Source organism: Erithacus rubecula, assembly GCF_903797595.1.
Source record: "Erithacus rubecula genome assembly, chromosome: 1".
Classification (NCBI taxonomy): Eukaryota; Metazoa; Chordata; class Aves; order Passeriformes; family Muscicapidae; genus Erithacus; species Erithacus rubecula.
This window is the reverse complement of record NC_136658.1, coordinates 46807314-46824003: the sequence shown is the minus strand read 5'-3', so window position 1 is coordinate 46824003 and position 16690 is coordinate 46807314. Positions and strand designations below refer to the sequence as shown.

The 16690-nt window shown below is 39.1% G+C and overlaps 1 protein-coding gene across 5 annotated transcripts in view; it reads left to right on the top strand.

The window, feature by feature from the left end:
• Positions 1-16690, top strand: part of CLYBL (citramalyl-CoA lyase) — a 161795-nt gene that overhangs the window by 74562 nt on the left and 70543 nt on the right. For all 5 annotated transcript variants that reach the window (XM_079329836.1, XM_079329835.1, XM_079329834.1 and 2 more), the window contains exon 2: positions 11137-11326. In XM_079329836.1, coding sequence (XP_079185962.1) covers positions 11137-11326 — 190 coding nt within the window. The remainder of the gene's footprint in view (positions 1-11136; positions 11327-16690) is intronic.

Here is a 16690-nt window from a genome sequence, read left to right as displayed (position 1 = left end):
GCATGCCTGTTCCCATATAATAGAATTATCCTTCAGCTGCTTACATAAAAGATCAAAATGAACTGCAACTGTCACCTATTTACCATTAATGTCACCATATTTGTTATTTCCTTTAATCCTGGATTTCTGAAATCTCACCTTTAACTTTTTTTTTTACTTTTCAAGAAAAATTTTGTCTTTGGAAAAGCTTGAAAATACAAAGGCAGGGACCCAGAACCAGAAAACAGTGTTTCAAATATGCATTTTTAAAATATTGCAATTTTTAATGCATCATGTTGGTCACGATTTTTTAAATTCTTGGTGGTGTTAACAAATAAAAAATGAACAGCTATTTTCTCAAGAAATGTAAGGAATAAGGGGAGATGCAGGAAATACTGAAGAAAATGTAGATGTTTCATTGTCCTCTGTACAATAACAGTAATCATTTTGTAATGTACTGGAAAAGGCAAGGGAAAAAAGGAAGTTTCAATATTGGATAACAAAACACTTAAATAAAGTGTTTATTTACTGGAGATCATGAAGGTTCTGTCTTTATAATATTGTTTAATTCACCCACTGTTACTAGTTTGGTATGTTTTAACATTGCATAATAGAACAGATATGTAGTTAAAGGCATGAAAATATAGAAGTCAGAATTTTGGGGCATTCCTTGCTATATTTTGAACTTAATAAAATAAGAGCTGATTTTCAATTAATTTGTCATTTTCTAAGGAAATAGGGCTGGGCTTATTATTGTTACTACCACAATCATCATAGAAAGACTCCGACATTTTGCTAACACTGAGTAGTGCTAACAGCACAGAAGATTCATTTGATCTTATATAATGTTTTCATGGTTAATAAGATTTGCATATGACATTTTTGCATGATTATAAGTGCTGGAATTTCATTGCAGTAGGCATTAACTCTTGCGATTGAAGTTAAGGGATTTTTTTTTTTTTTTTTTTTAATAGCTAATCAAGAGTTTAACTGCCTCTGGGGCATTTTAAGAAAATGTTATACTGTACTTAACGAACATTATACTACAAATAAGAGTGATATTCCTCTAATTAAAACAGTCTGGATATTGCTTAATGAATGTTTTTCTTATCTTAATGTGTAGGCAGTAAGGATTCATGTAGTTGCCTTTATTAACTTGTGGAGTTAGTTAAAAAGCTGGTTAAAACAGTAAGTCCATATCAGGTCAATATAAAATGCTTATGTAGGGATTTCATTGCTCTTATAAATCCACTAGTTAAAAAATAAACACAGATGCTTGTTTGTGCCATCCTGAGCCATATTGCAGGGTAGTATTTCTGCCTGTAGACATTTCCAAAGTTAAGTGTTGCCTGGAGCACTGCAGGATTTGTAAGCATTCTTCTTTATCTTCCATTTAGGAAATATTTTTAAATTTCCACCAGGCTTGTATTCAAAACCAGAGGGCAGTTGGTTTTCAATTAGTGTGGCCACAATTGCTGTTGAACTAATAGCATTGTGTATTCGTTCTTTTTTTCTGTCATATTGCATCAGCTTTGATGTAATTACAACATTTTCTCTTTTTTGATGTAATTGCAGTGCATTGTAGTTTTATAGTTCTGTTCTTCAGTGGTTTAATATTTACTAATTGCTTGCTAAATTGTTCTTCACTGCTCAGTTATTTGGCACAGAAAACGTTCTGAATAAGTCCAGTTTAATGCAAAATAATGCTTCCATTTAATAATTCCTCTACATAATATAATAATTCTACAGAATAAGGCTTAGCTAAACATAAATAGTATTTTTTACTTTTAATCTTATTCTGAAAATATAATGCAGGTTTGCTTTTTTTTCACCAGCTGAAATTTAGCATCTCTATATTGTTTAAAAGACATCCACCACTTGGACTGCATCTAAGTCTCAATTTTGCACAAGTGTCTGTACGAAAACCTGAAAAAAAAGCAGGTTGACCCATGTATAGCCTAAGAACACATGGAGATGGAACAGTTTTATAATAATTTCATAATTCAAAATTAATCCCCAGTCCTGAAGGCACTTAAGCACATGGTTAATTGTAAGTTTTTGGCTAGTTCTTTTAATTTCTCTGGGCTAGACACATGCTCAAATGGGTTTACAGGAGCATTTTCAAAATGCAGAGAAGACTGCAATATTGTTTTATTTTTTCTATATGGTAAAAATGTCTGTGCTGTATTTAGTATTATAATTTACCTATGTTTCTAAGTACAGGAATCATCAAAATGTTTGTGGTTTGACTAAATGTAGACTGATGTGAATTGCAAATTGAGATAAAATATGGTCTACCCGTGAAAAATTCTTAGAAGTGTGAAGGGACTTTCCGTTTGTAAAATATCCCCACCACAACCAAAACTATGAAGACAATAGTTTGTAAGAAAAAAAAAGAAATTCTGAAAGACCCAAAGGAGATGACAAATTCTTGCTTTCTTCTGACTTCTGCAGCACTAGTACATTGACACTTGTTTAATTTCCTTTTGCTAAATATTGTCAGTCACAACTTTAGTATAATTTTATTTTAACTCAGATGTAAATCAGAAGTGATTTCAAGGACTGTGCTGTTTTCCTTTTCTCTCACGCCATGCAGACAAGGATATCTAACCTGCACAGGCTCTGGTGAACATAGAGACTGTCTGTTATGGATGGCAAGATCATTTTAACAGGCAGGAATGGCACTTTATTGATTCTGACTTTATCAAGTGCCTGTTTCTTATTTTGTATATAACTCATTAGCAGCCTGCTCCTAAAGTGCTCGGGAGTCTTTGGAGGAGTTTGGGACCCGGACTTTAATCACAGTAATTAGCGTGGAATTTTTGAATCCTAGTCTCGATCTTGACCTTGTAGCATTTAGCCAAGGCACAGCACACAGCTGGACCAGTGGCAGGGGCTGCAGGAGCTGGGGATGCTCCCGGTGTCCTGGTGTGGGAACCGACGCGGAGGGAATGGAGGCAGTGGGGAAGAAAAGAGGGAAAACATGTTCAGGAAGAAAAGAAAATCTGCCCAAACACAGTTATCAATTTTTGTGTATGTACAACGAGATGGGTGGGAGCAAAGTCAGTTGAGAAAAGGCTGGGGCAGAATGAGGAGCAAGGAGAGTAATGATGGTAAGATGGAGGGGAGAGCTGGAAGAGCCAAGAGTGATTTAGCAGTGACATAAAGAATCTCTTCAAAGTTCAGCTTTTCTGCAGAGGCCACCAGGATGTATCTGACTGTATAAAAGTGCAACCATTGCAGATTTGTGGGTTTTATATATTCACTTCCTAAGACAGATTTTGGAATGAGATGTTCCAGGACAGGTTGTTGGTTATATATGCCCAGTCCTCCCCCTGAATTGGAAGATTCTCAGCCTCCAAAGGCATGCTTTTTCCTTCATGCCACACAGCTTTGGTAACACTTGGTGCATATTTGTTTGTACACAAAACCCAAAACCAAATCAAAACAAATCATACATTGTCATGCATTCAAAGCAGTATCTTCTTGCTTCTCAATGCGCACCTTAAAAAAGGCTAAGTTATGCATAGTTTTTTCTAAATCTCTTGATATTGGTATTGGATCTTCATCTTCATTGTTGGGTGGTTTTGGTTTTTAAAACACTTTGCAAATTTCTGTTGCATCTGCTAATTGCAATTCTGTTTAATAAAATGTAATGCAAGAGTTTCCCTTAAGAAAACATAAATCTAAACAAAATTTTGCAAAATCTCTTTACAGTGGTGTAGTTTTTAAAAATGCAACTTAGAGACAGAATTAGTTAAACAAATGAAAGCACTTAAAATTTTCTTAAAACAAAAACTGTCCATACTTAGTGTTTATATCTATATCTTTATATTTAGGAAGAGAGGGAAATTAATTGTTATCTTAACTACATGTTCCTTGGGTGAAAGTGGCAAGGTGAATGTGTTACAGACAGCCAGAGTGCTTTTCCATTGCCCTGCAGTGCTGTGGGTCTGATTAAGCAGCAGAAAGCATCCCAAGAAGCCAGATACTTTGTCAATGGTAAAAGCAAAGTGAGGGACAGTTCAGCTCCAGAATACTTTATGGGCATGGCAAGTTATTCAGTCACCCACACCGTAAGGAAGGGAGCAGAGCCTCAACTGTATGTCACATATGCTAAAGCTCTCCAAGACAGGACACCAATTAACCTTGGATGATAGCAAACACACACACACACCCACAGCTGCCCGAGAGGAGCAGCCTGTTGCCATTAGTAGGAAGCAGCAGCCCTTGTCACCCTGAGCCATTATTTAAATCTCTTTTGAAATTCACTTCTTAAGTCAAAGAACCCTAGCACTCTCCTCTTCCTCACAAACAGACTATTTTTGCTGCCCTGAAAACAGGAGACTTTAGTAATATGAGAAGCCAGTGGTCCTTTATTTTTATCTTCGCTGTCTAATTTGGACATTTTGAATTGAGAAGAAAAAAATGCCTGATCTTCAGTCAAAGCAATTTAAGGCATGATGGAGCTCAGAGTGAACCAAAACAACAGGGTCAAATGTAGTTGAAAGAACATGGTGGGGTAAATAAAAGGTCTTTTTTTTTTTTCTTTCTTTTTTTTTTACATTTAGTGCTGGTGGGAGAAGAAAGTTTGGTTAACTATTTAACCTATGATAGCCTTTTATCATTTTATGGTTTAGGGGTCCATAATTTTAAGCCTTTCCCAGTAAGTTCCTGGTTTGTATTCAGTCTTTTTTCTGATGCCCAGTTATATAATTTACATTGGTTTACTGGAGATAGGAGAAAATTATAAATAGCAGGCAAGGACACATATTTTTCTTAAAATTACTTTCCAGCAACTTTGGATTTGGTGTTTAGCTTTCACTTCTACTCACATTTCTCTGTACCATGGGGGTTTTTTTTTTTGTTTTTTGGGGTTTTTTTTGTTTTGATCAGTGAGGCTCTTCTTCTCCATTTGGTTCAGCTCTCTGTTTTTTGGCTATAATGCAATGTGTCCTGATCAGTTGGAGTGAGTGCTTGTGAAAGGTCACTTGGAAGCCCCCTTTTCATTTCTCCCTGCTACAGTTTTTCCAGCAGGCAAGCACTCTCAGGAGCAACCCCCTCCAATCTGACCCTTTTGATATCCAAAGCTGGTTGTTACGGGGGTTAAATTTCTTAATTTACTGAGTTTTTGTGAGCACTTCTTCAACTCACCACTCTGTCCCCGCAGCTGGGTGCAGACTGCCTGTCTCCCCCCGGATGCTGTGGAAGTACTAGGGTTTATTCTTTCACCTCCTTCACACTTTTGAGGGGGCAATTTTATACCTTCATGTCTTCCATCAGCTTCAGGAGAATTAACCTTCACATTACATCTATGCAAGATAGTATCAGCCTTATTGTGGGAAGTTTAAAATCAGACAAAGCCTCTCCTGGTAAAGAAAACTGCTTGTTGAGAGATCACAGACCATGAGAGCTGGTGGCTTCTGCCTGCCCTGGCAAGGGCTTAGGTTTGGGGGGGTTCTTAATTAGTTTTTTGAGGGTCAGGGAAATGACCGTACTGAGTCTGGAACAAAGGAAGAAATCAAAATGTAAAGCTGAGTGTTTGGTATGTTGATAACCCCCCAGTTTTAATTTCAGCATAATTGGATCAGAGTTAGTGGCAGTTGTTACGTTAAGTTCCTTTACTTACATTTTATTCAAAAGTAAATATCATAGCTCTTCACTTTTAACCTAAGTGGTTTTGGGTTTTTTTCCTTTTTTTTTTTTTTTTCCTAAAGAATTGTTGCTTGCTTTACCAGGATTTATTTCTGCTAGGAGAGCACTAAGATTTTGGGGACCTGTATTCTGATGGTAAAGCTTGTGATATGAGCTTTTGTTTTCCATTTGAGGAAATGCTAGCATTTTTTCACATGTTAACTTTTAAACAATTACAAGGAATTTCTTTTCCTTGAAAACTGCTGTCCTTTTCTTTTTCCTCCCCTTTTCTCTCTTCTTGATATTTTTATTTTCCTTTTATATGGAGACTTGTAGATTTTGTCACTTCAAACATTAGCTGTTCCTCCTCTTTTCTTTCACTTTACAATACACACTAGGAGATTTTTTTTTTTTTTTTTTGCATATTCCTTCCCTTTCTCTGTGCGATATTGTAGTTCACCAAATTTAAAACACTACAGTATTTAGAATCCCCGCAGTGCCATTTTAAGTATTTGGACCTGGAAAATGCCCCAAGTAATAACTACCTGAATTGCTTTTAATTACACAATATAGCTGCATCATTTTACTTCAGATTCTTTTTGATTGATGCTGTAAGGCAATTGTAACCATGGATGATGGGATTAAGTGCCTCTTGAAGTGACTTTAGCTTCTTGTGGGAACAAAGGGAAAGAAGAGAACACTTAGTCCCTTTTTGAGTGAACAGCCTTTTTTCACTTGCTATATAAAGAAATACAATTAACAAACATTATCCCCAGAGGTGAATTGAAATGTACATGCGGACAATAACCGCTCTTGACTGCAATTAGACATATATGATCCGAGGTATTTTGGCCATTCATTAGTGCTAATTGTTTGAGAAACAAGCCCAGAGAACAAATGATTAAAATGTTAGTGCCATAACCAGGATTATTAGCATGTGTGATAAAATGCATGCGCCGCAGCTGTACCAATAAAACTCTCCAGCGAGTCGCTTTGATTCGACAAATACTCAGCGCGGCTGCGAGCCCTTCGTATTTGCACAGGGCCTGCTGATGTTTATAACAAACAACTTGTATCTTCTTTTCTTAATTAGGAAAAATTACTATGCAAATTGCCGGGCTTTGTAATTTCGTATAAGTTTCCTTTGTTTTTGGCAGATTATTTGTGTGTGGTGGTGTGCTACTCCCCGGTAAATTCAACACAGGAAAACCATTATGTTTTCTTCATAGTGGGGTTTTTTGCACATATTACAGAAATAATTTTTAGGAGGTTTTCCTGCATTAGCTGGGTCTTGTTCAGGGGGTGCTGTAGGTCTTCCATCACTTCTTTTCTCCTTCCATAGCTCCACAGATATCGTGGTGTGCAGTTACATGCACAGAGGTCAAAAATACATATTGTGGAAATTATTCAGATTTTTTAATAGTTTTAGTGAAATGCCTAAAAACAATCTTTGCACTTTGACAACACTACGCCAAAGATTGTAGAAGGAAAGATTTGGCCTATTGAGCAATGAATATTTTTCTGTGTGTTTGGCAGATCTTCCAGAGTGATTCGATTTAGCAAATAAACACAGAACAGAGGCACAGGTTAAAGTGCTGGAAATCACTTGTGCGAGTACTTTACTTTGTGAGCTGTATGTTGTTGGCTCCAGTGTGACTGCACAGGTGTGTGCAGTTAAGTATGAGTATGAGCAATGCTGGAATGTGAAAATGAAGCTTACAGCAGGGAAATTTGCATAATTTGGGGTAATTTCACTGTTCACAGTCACGCTGTATGGCTGCCATTGCAAACTGCAGTGTCTCCTTGTAGTCAAATAGGCTTTTTTTTCTCCTTCCTGAGGATGAACTATTCACTCTTGGGTGAAATGGTTCTCAGAGGACCATGAGTAACTTTAACTTGCCAGCTACTTTTACATATTTGATGAAGACTTTAGTAGAGTGTTATGTTTGCTGAAGAAATTTAGTTTTATTTCCAAGACCCAAGAGCACTCAGCATGCTGCCAGATGCTATGAATGAAAATATGCTGCTGTAAAACAATTTAATGAGCATTACCCAATAGCCTAGTCCTTGTTTTAACTTACAGTGCTTAAAGGAAGAAACATTGTCTTAGCAAATTCACTTGGCTTTTGTCCATGTGTTTAGTTTAAAGCATAGTCAAGCTTAGTTTGAATCATTAAAATACTTGGAGCCAGGAAACATATGTAAGATTTTCCTCCTCTTTATGGCACAGGGTTAACAGTATAATCGAGACTGCAGTGCTGTGTGGGTTTTTTGTCCTAAAAAAGCAACTGCTGGGGATTTTTTTATTCTATCAAAATAACAGAAGTCAAGATAATCAGGAGTATGTTTCCTACCAGACTAGCTAACTGCTCATATACAGAGCACCCCAAGCCTTGCCACTGTTTAAAATAAGTCTATAGACAAACAGATCTATTAATTAATCCATGTCTTCCTCCGCTTTTTTATTGTAGAACATAAAATATGACTTTGCAAGGAAAATGCATAGGGATGATTAAAGAATATACGTAAAAGAATTAGCATATGATACCATTTACTGCAGTCACACCTAAAGATACTTGCTGAAAACTCTTATTTATATGGATATTTCTAGAGCTTTTCATTTTGAAAGGAGAAGGATTCTGTGTTGGTCCACTGACACCAGCTCCTGCTGTATATATTTTTTTCCTGACCATACCTTTTGAAAAAAATTATTTCTTTTTCAACTTGCTAAGATATCTAATAAAACTAGTAATTTGACACATCAATAGTATATTTTTTATTATCATTTGTGTCTGGAGAAACCTGTTGTTTGAGGCCATGTGGCTACCAAGTTGTTTAGCTCAGGAGGAGATCCCACTTGTCACCAGGCAGTAGCATTTCCAGCATAAAGCCTATTAAGTGATGGATGTTAATGGATTAAATCCATCACCTGTTTGGAGTCCGGTGGTCTGCTGAGGAAGCTGTACTGTTCCTCCATCTAAACACAAGTTCACAGACCTGGATGGTGACACCTGACTAAACCTGGTCTGCAGGTAATGGTGCTTTCACCTACACAGCAGTACACGCCTTTGTGGGTGGTATGCAGAGCAGGGCTGCCTTCATGGGCTTGCAGCAGTGAGAGGGAAAACGGCTGGGCAAACAGCCCTCGCTTTGATGACAGCCCAGAAGAAATCCTGGGAAACGTGTGTGACAGAAGATACATCTCATCTCAGCATGCTCTGAGATTACGGCGTCTATCAGGTTCTGTCGGGTTGCAGGGTTGGTGAGAGGCAGGCATTAAGGGTGCTTCAGGGGCTGCTTGGCTCTAGGCTGCAGTTAACTATTAATGGGCTGAGCTCTTTGACTCCTTTGTGCCCTTGGGAACCACAAGGCTGAAGCCATCAGAGAAAGAGAATAGAAACTAATCACTTTTGTTCCCTCATATATGTTTAGGGAAGGACTGCAGACTTCTTTATTGACCTCTGTGTCACACTGAAAAAAGATCCTCCTCTTTCCATTTGAGATAAACCACTCTTCCACCGCATCCTTGCTCTCCCAAAGTGTACTACTGCAAGAAAATTAGATAAGTGGATTTGTCTAGCAGCCACTTGAGTTGCCACAAGTTCTGTTACCATCCCCACTTCAGCCTGAAGCAGGGAATGTGAAGTAGTCTGTGAGAGAGAGGCAAAGAGAGTACTTTGGAGGGGCTCAGGGGCTCTCAGCTGTGTGTCTCCAGGTGTTGATAGGACCTCCACCACTTGAGTCTTGGAGCTGTTGCTGTTATTAACAAGGGTAACACTGGCACTTTTAATTAAAGAATTTTTATTTAACTGCCAAGCTGACCCATTTCTTAAATTGAATTAAGCTTTACCAGGCATGTTGCAAAGAGGAGCCTGGCAGTGGTTTTAGTAGGCTCTTAATGTGGAACCACACAGGATATGCAGAGATGCAGCAGATGAAATGATGGAATAGTTTTCAATTTAGTTTACTGAGGTAAAATGTGATGAAGACTTTCTTCATATTTTTAAACCAAGTTATATTCAGCTTTTAGGGTGCACATTCTAGGGGAAGAGAAGGTTCTTCAACAGATTGAACTTTAGAAAGGTGAATATTACATTGGTCTGTCAGTGACATACCACACTGGCTTTGATTTAGATTGACTGAACTCATTTCCAAGCATTTGAGAGCGTTAGTCATGTTTGCTTTGAAGAAAACCCACATGTGTGTGTAGCCATGTGTCATCCAAGTCTAGCAACTTAGGAAGCATTATTAAGAGGGGCATAGGAAAATGCATGGGTCCCTGACATGATGCGATAATGACATGTTCAGCATGGTGCTAGGAAAGCTTTGCATTATTCAAAGTGCTGAATAATATAAATGATAATGCATAATGGTGTTATATGGTAGGATTACTTTGTGGTGTAAATGCCTTGTGCTTAGTATGAAGGTAAACTGTATTATTTTGTCCTCATCTCTGACGTAGCAGAATACGCCTGGGGGGTATAGCATGCAGTGGAGAAGAACAGGAGCAGGCAAAGGGTTTTTTTTTTGGAAGGCCAAGAAACACAGTGGCACCCTCTATAATTTATTTCTCTGTGCCTGTAATTATGGAGCAAAGCAAGCTCCCCACAGCACTCAAGAGCAGCCTCCTCTGGCAGTCCCACAGCCTCCAAGTGCACTAACCCAGCTCCTGCCTGCTTAGCTGGACCCTCACCAGGAATGTCAGCACGTGTGGAGACCACCCCAGACCTCACACCTACGGGCCACAGGGATGTTATCCTCTCAAGCCATGTGGCACTCACACCTGCACTGAAGTGTGGTGCACAATGCATTTACAAATTTTAAAAGACAGCACAGCCAAAAACCTGCTGCTGATGCTGGTGGGTTTATGAACTCTGTCAATGGAAGTCTGTGCTGTGGGTCTGAAGAGAGTGGTGAGGCTCTGCACTACATGGGGTTTGCATTCTGTTTTCTTCATTTCCCCCTCCATCCATCTTGCTTATTTAAAATTTGTATGCAAAAAACATTTGTTGATATAATGCTACGGTTGCAAAATGAACTTCACAAACTTATGTTTGTTTTAACCAGCACCCCTGCTTCATTCACAGCATGGCATCCAGCTCCTGGAGGAAATGTGGCAGATAGCAGCCTCCTCCCCAGAGCAGCCCTGATCCATTCCCAGCACTGTCTGCATCCTACAGAGGAGTCCTGTGACAGGGAAAATAACAACCACAACCTTGCTGTATTTCATACTTGCTGTAGCAGCCAGTGTGATCAAAGCTGCATGGATAAACCTCAGCCCTGGCAGGTCTTCAATTATGATTAAGTGTGCAACTTCTATTGAACACAATGGTTTTGGAGTTTTATATTGTAATTAACTGTAATACTGATATCTCCCTAATTTTGCTCTTCCAAAGGGGGAAAAAATATAAATAGCCCAAAACCAGCCACTATCTAGGTAGGAATGTTTTGCTTTTAAAATATAATCAAGTATTATTTACAGCATTGCTGCCAATGGACTAATTTCAACAATATCCTTTACAGGGTGGATTCTCCTCTGCCAGCTGGTGTTCCTAAGCTTAGTTATCACTTTACATCATCACACAAGTATGTTCCCAGACGGGCTGTGCTGTATGTACCTGCGGATGATGAAAAGAAGATAAGAAAAATCCCATCACTAAATGTAGATTGTGCAGTGTTGGACTGTGAAGATGGTGTGGCTCTGAACAGAAAGGTAATTAAAAATTATCTGTGTGATATAATCAGCATGAAAAAGAACTGGTGGAAAAACATTGCCTTTGCCTTGGGGAAGTGACAACCAGAAGGACAAAGATAACTCTTAAGATATACAAAGTAATGTCACAGTGATAGGCTTTGTGAAGGCGTTGGGAAAATCTGGTTACCCAGAACTCAAAGAGATCCCGTGTGAGTAAGCAGGGAGGGAGTTTTGCAGGAATACAGAACTGGGCATAAGCTGTGATCACAGAAGAGTGGGAGATACTGTTATTATTGCAACACATTTCTTAGGGAAGACGAAGAAACAGTCTGTAAGAAGAGAAGTGGGAAAGGAAGCGTTAGTTCAGAACCACCAGGTGGGCGGTTTGTTATTGAAATAAAAGCATCTTCAGATTGTGAGCAGAACAGCTCACAGGGCTTGAGCTTTGGGGTGTTTGGAAAGATATATTTCCTCAAATTTTGGGGGCAAATGCTGTTAGACATGTTTCTGAAGGAAGAAGAAGTTAGATCCTGAGCAGTGTTTGGAACAGGGATGGAGAGCAGAGTGGGAGATGGATGTAGATGTATCAAGTGCCAAGTTTTTGTTAACATTGAACATTGTGGAAAAAGAAAGAATGGTCTAGCATGCATTCAGTTTTGTTTGCAAACAATTATTTTATATATATATATATATGGAAGTAACGATTTTTGTATGTTCCACATATTAGAATAGATTTAGGTTGAATAAGAATTAAAATAGAATCATTTAGGTTGGAAAAGACCTTTAAGATCACTGAGTCCAACCTTAAAGGTAACTACTAAATCAGCCATTTTAAACAAGGCACACAAGAAATCAGTGCAAATGTTTCCTTAGTGAAAGCTATTTCTCAACAGGAATGTAAGCTTGCTGTCATATTATTTTCATATTTGTTGGTCTTCCTAACTGTGTCTCCATGCTTCAGACTACAGCAAGCAGTGTTTAGGGTTTGAGTATAAATGTCTTGTCCAGAAAGTTAGGAAAACAGGCTTGAAAAATTTCTCATGTCCTTCCAAAAATGTTATTCTTTTCTTTTTCTTGTGAGTCAATGCTTTCCAGAAGGACTCTCTTGGATAGTGCTCTCTTTAACCTTCAGCTCTTTACAGGTATGTTGGAAAGGAAAAGCTTTACTGAGTTTGAATGTACCTATTTTAATTCTGAAAACTGAAAATAGCACTGTTGGATGTTCCTGTGTGCTGCTGAAGATGATTGGAAAGTATTTTTCAGTTGCTTAAATTCTATGTTGAAAGACTAAGTTATATCTCCTGTCACAGTGAATTAGTATTGTTTCATCACGTTTCAGAGGCTGCTGCTGTAAGATGATGCAAGATGTAGTTGTGTATCAAACTGAAGTATTTTTAGGTGCAGCTTAATTGTATCAAATAGTTTATAGCATAAGCATTTATTTGTAATAAACAAAGTTGACAGAAAGCCAAAATTTTATGATCAAGAAAACAAAGTTGACAGTAGTAATTTCTCAAGGATGGTAAAATTCTAGATTTGTTGAAGTAAAGTTTGCCACTGGGTATAAGATTTCAAAGAAATTAGGGGGGAAATTGGTAATGGAAACTTGAGATGACAGATGAGCCCCTGCCTAAGCTTAAATGCAAAAAGAAAGCAGACAGGAGGTAGAAGTAGGGACAAGCTACCAAGAAACAACAGAAAAGTGTGGTCCAGGCTCATAGGAGGAGAATGAGGAAGTTCAGAGCTTGTTTGGAGTCAAAACTGGTGAGGGATGAGCAGGACAGCAAAAATGTCTACTCCAAGTGTATCAGAAGTAAAAATGTGAAGGAAAACCAGTCAAAACCAGTACTGCTCCATGAAACTGCAGGCTTTACTGTCAGAGTCTGCCCAGTCTCAGGCCTAGAAGCAAAACTCGGGGGAGGGAGGGAGCAGCCCAGTAGGGGAGGATGGAGTTAGGGTCCATTTAAATGTCTGGTCTGTGGGACCAGCTGAACACCCTGGACACCTCTGAGGGAGCTGTCGTGTGTCATCATGAAGCTGCTGTCTGCCAGCACTGAAAGGTCAGGGCTGGGGATGTTCCTGGAGCCTGGAGAAAGGCTCCTCTGCCCAAAAGGCCCTGGGTGCTGTTGTACCACAAGCTGCACAGGGTCAGTGGTGTGTCCTTGCAGCAAGGGTGGCCAACCACCCCCAGCTGCAAGGACACAGCAACACCCAGCAGGTCCAGGGAAGGGCTCCTTCCCCTCCACTTGGTTCTGACAGTCCCTCTGTGGAGTCCCTGTGCCAAGCTGTGGATCCCAGGACAAGAGAGAGGCTGACCAGTGGGCAGGAACCCATGGAGGGCCATCAGGCTGATCCTGGCACAGGAGGCTGTGGGGTTGAGTTTCTTCATCCTGGAGATGGGATGGCTGAGTTGGGTCTTGATGGACACTTTGCTTCCTGAGGGGAGGTGAATGGGTGCAGAGCCAGACTCTTCTCAAAGTAGCTCAGAAGTGATGCAAGGAAAAAAAAACTGAGGAGGGGAGATGCTGACTGGAGACAAGGGGGAAATGTCTTGCCCATGCAGGTGGTCAGACTGGAAGAGGTTGTCCATTGGTGGTGTATCCTCTCTCCCTAAGGATATTTAAACCTTGGCTGGATGAAGCTGTGATCAGCCTGGTGTAGAGCAGTTGTTAGTGATGCTTTGAGGTGTTCTCCTGAGATCTCTTCCAACCTGAATCAGACTCTGTGATTGCATGATTTAGTAGAGAAGCCTAATTCAAAGTTTGATTGGAAGTTTGAATTTTATTTTTAGATCTGCCACAGATACTCAGGAAGAGTTTCAGACCTAGGTGCTATGAATGTGAAGCTGAAATTATTATTGCTCTTGCAGCTTAATTTATTAATGTTTATGAGGTGTTTGGAGACTTTGTGTGAAAGACATGTCAAAAACGTGCATTGAAGTACAGTGTTCAGTGGCCCATTGCAAATGGGTCATTTCAAATTGATGGAAAAATACCCACTAGGAAACACAGCAACACAAGTCTGTCCTTTATTCATGATTCTTAAACAGCACTGATGAATTTGACTATTTATGTTGTGTCTTATATTACTTAAAATGCTACTTATAGACTTCCTTCAAACTGCTGCAGAATTGTTGAATTTTAGGAAAACCAGGACCTGACTGAAGGTTCACAGTGCCTTGGGCCAAACTTGCCTGTCTACAGATCTTCATTTGCATGAAGTCCAAGCAGCAAGTTTGAACCACATCTAATGGATCTATTTTAACAAGATGCTGTGTGGTTTATATTATGATTAAGCTAAAATTTGACGAATTGATAATCTGGCATATCAGCAGCTCTATTTGCTTGCTCATTCAGAAGGAAATAAGGAAGATGAGCTTCCTATTACTGAAACTGATAACATTTGCAAAACTGCATTTGGTTGCAGCAGCAGCTTTTGAAGCTGTAGCCATAAAATAAAAATATTTAACTATTTTCTATGCAATATTTTCAATGAAGTTTTGAAAGAATTCCTTCCCTATGCCTTACCCTCATGATTATGTTTTCTAATGGCTGACAGAGCACCAGAAGATGGGAACCCATATCCATACCCTAATCTTCTTACCAGGAGCCTGCATTTCTTGCCTTCAAGAGCTACAGCACTGATCACAACCTCAGGAGTCTGAAGTTCTCTTCATCTCTTCTGATCTCTTTCTCCTTATTTTCAATATTATTTTCTAGCTGATATTTTGGCTAGATCAGAAAAACAGAAACAACCTCACAGCATTCACAAGGGGAAAATTTTTCAGGGAATTTTCTGAGGAGAAGCAGTGGGAAGAATTGGCTAAAAACCCAAGTTGTTATAATATGCTGAGTACTAAACCTCAAAGTAGGGTTAGACCTGATCCTGGTATGAGTAGCAAAGGGGCTTTTGCAACACCTTTGGGACCAGGCAAAGTGATAGAAGGTCTTCAAAAATTCAGAATAGGAAAGGTGATAGGAAGATATGCTGGTGTTGCTGAAAATTTCTTTTACAAAAGTCTTGTTGGGGATCCACATGCTTTTAGAGGTTCAGATGCATAGTGTCACATTGTAGACTGTGAGCTGCCTTTCAAGGTTTCTGACTCTTTAAAACATTGGGTATTTCTACAACAGAAATTTAAGCACTGGTTGTGGGAACAACTGAATATTAGTAAAGGGAAGTTACCTTCCCTGAAGTACTATTCACAGACAGAGATAGGATTTCTTTGCTACTGATGTGAATATGAAGTTTCTCAAGTGTGTTATACATTTTAAAGAAATTACTCAGAGTTATGGGCTTGGTAATATTTTAAAGTAAACAGTTCAAATAAAAGTTGTAAAACTATAACATTAGAAATAATACAGATTGCAGTGCTGATATGTCACAAATGCATCATACTCTTAGAGACAAAAATAGCCTGTATCTATTTCAGCTCTTCACAGGAAAAGGTCTGAATATGCCATCATTTTGATTGTAAAAATAAAAAGGTTTTAAAAATGGCTGCATTGACATGCTTGTATGATTCATATAAGCCACCAAGCTGAATTGCATCTTATGAAATTGGAAGATCTCTGTGTAGGAGCTGAGCTGTCTCAAAGGCTCTGAGCCAAGCCAGCAGTCCCTGCTATAGCCTTCCTCTGTAGAGCTGCATTACTCACTGTGCTTGTAGGTCAGGTGGATCTATTATCAGGTGGAAAAGTTTTCCTGTTGGAGTAGGAAAGATTTCCATGTCAGTGCATTCATTTCCCGAGGACATTGTGAGCTGAGATTTTGTAGTTTGTTCTCATGGGTTATGTAAAGTTACCACCCTTACAAGAGAGTTTTCTAGAACTGCATTTTTTCCAGCAGGATCCTGTCTTGGAGGTGCTGTTCTTCAGAGCATCCAGGAGGTGTTAGCTGCCAGGTCAGCCTAGCAAGAGAACAGTTGGGGTTGCTGTAGTCCTTATGTATCTTTCAGAGTCCTTGGCAGGAGTTTTGGAGAATTTTGATGCCTCCAAACCAATGTTATTTGTGACTTTAACTTGTTTGTGGTCTGCAGGGTGGTTTTGAAAATCTGGGATAATACAGTGCACACTGCAGCTCCCTTTAGTGTGGCATCAGGCCAGCCAGGGCACAGTCCCTCCTGCCAAAGATGACCTTTGAAAATTCTCTCAGGCAAATTTTGAAAGTGCTAGGATTTGGCCTTTTCTTTCCATGGGGAACGCCAGTGTTATAATTAAGAATCAAAACAAAGCCCCATGTTCCCTCTGCTCATGTTTTTTTTCTATCAGAGGTGTAAAAGCAATCCCTTGGAGTGTACATATGGCTGAGAAACGTCTGCGCACTCCTCTAACATAAAACAGTTGAAAATGGGAAATTTTATTGTTGATCCTCAGGAACTAT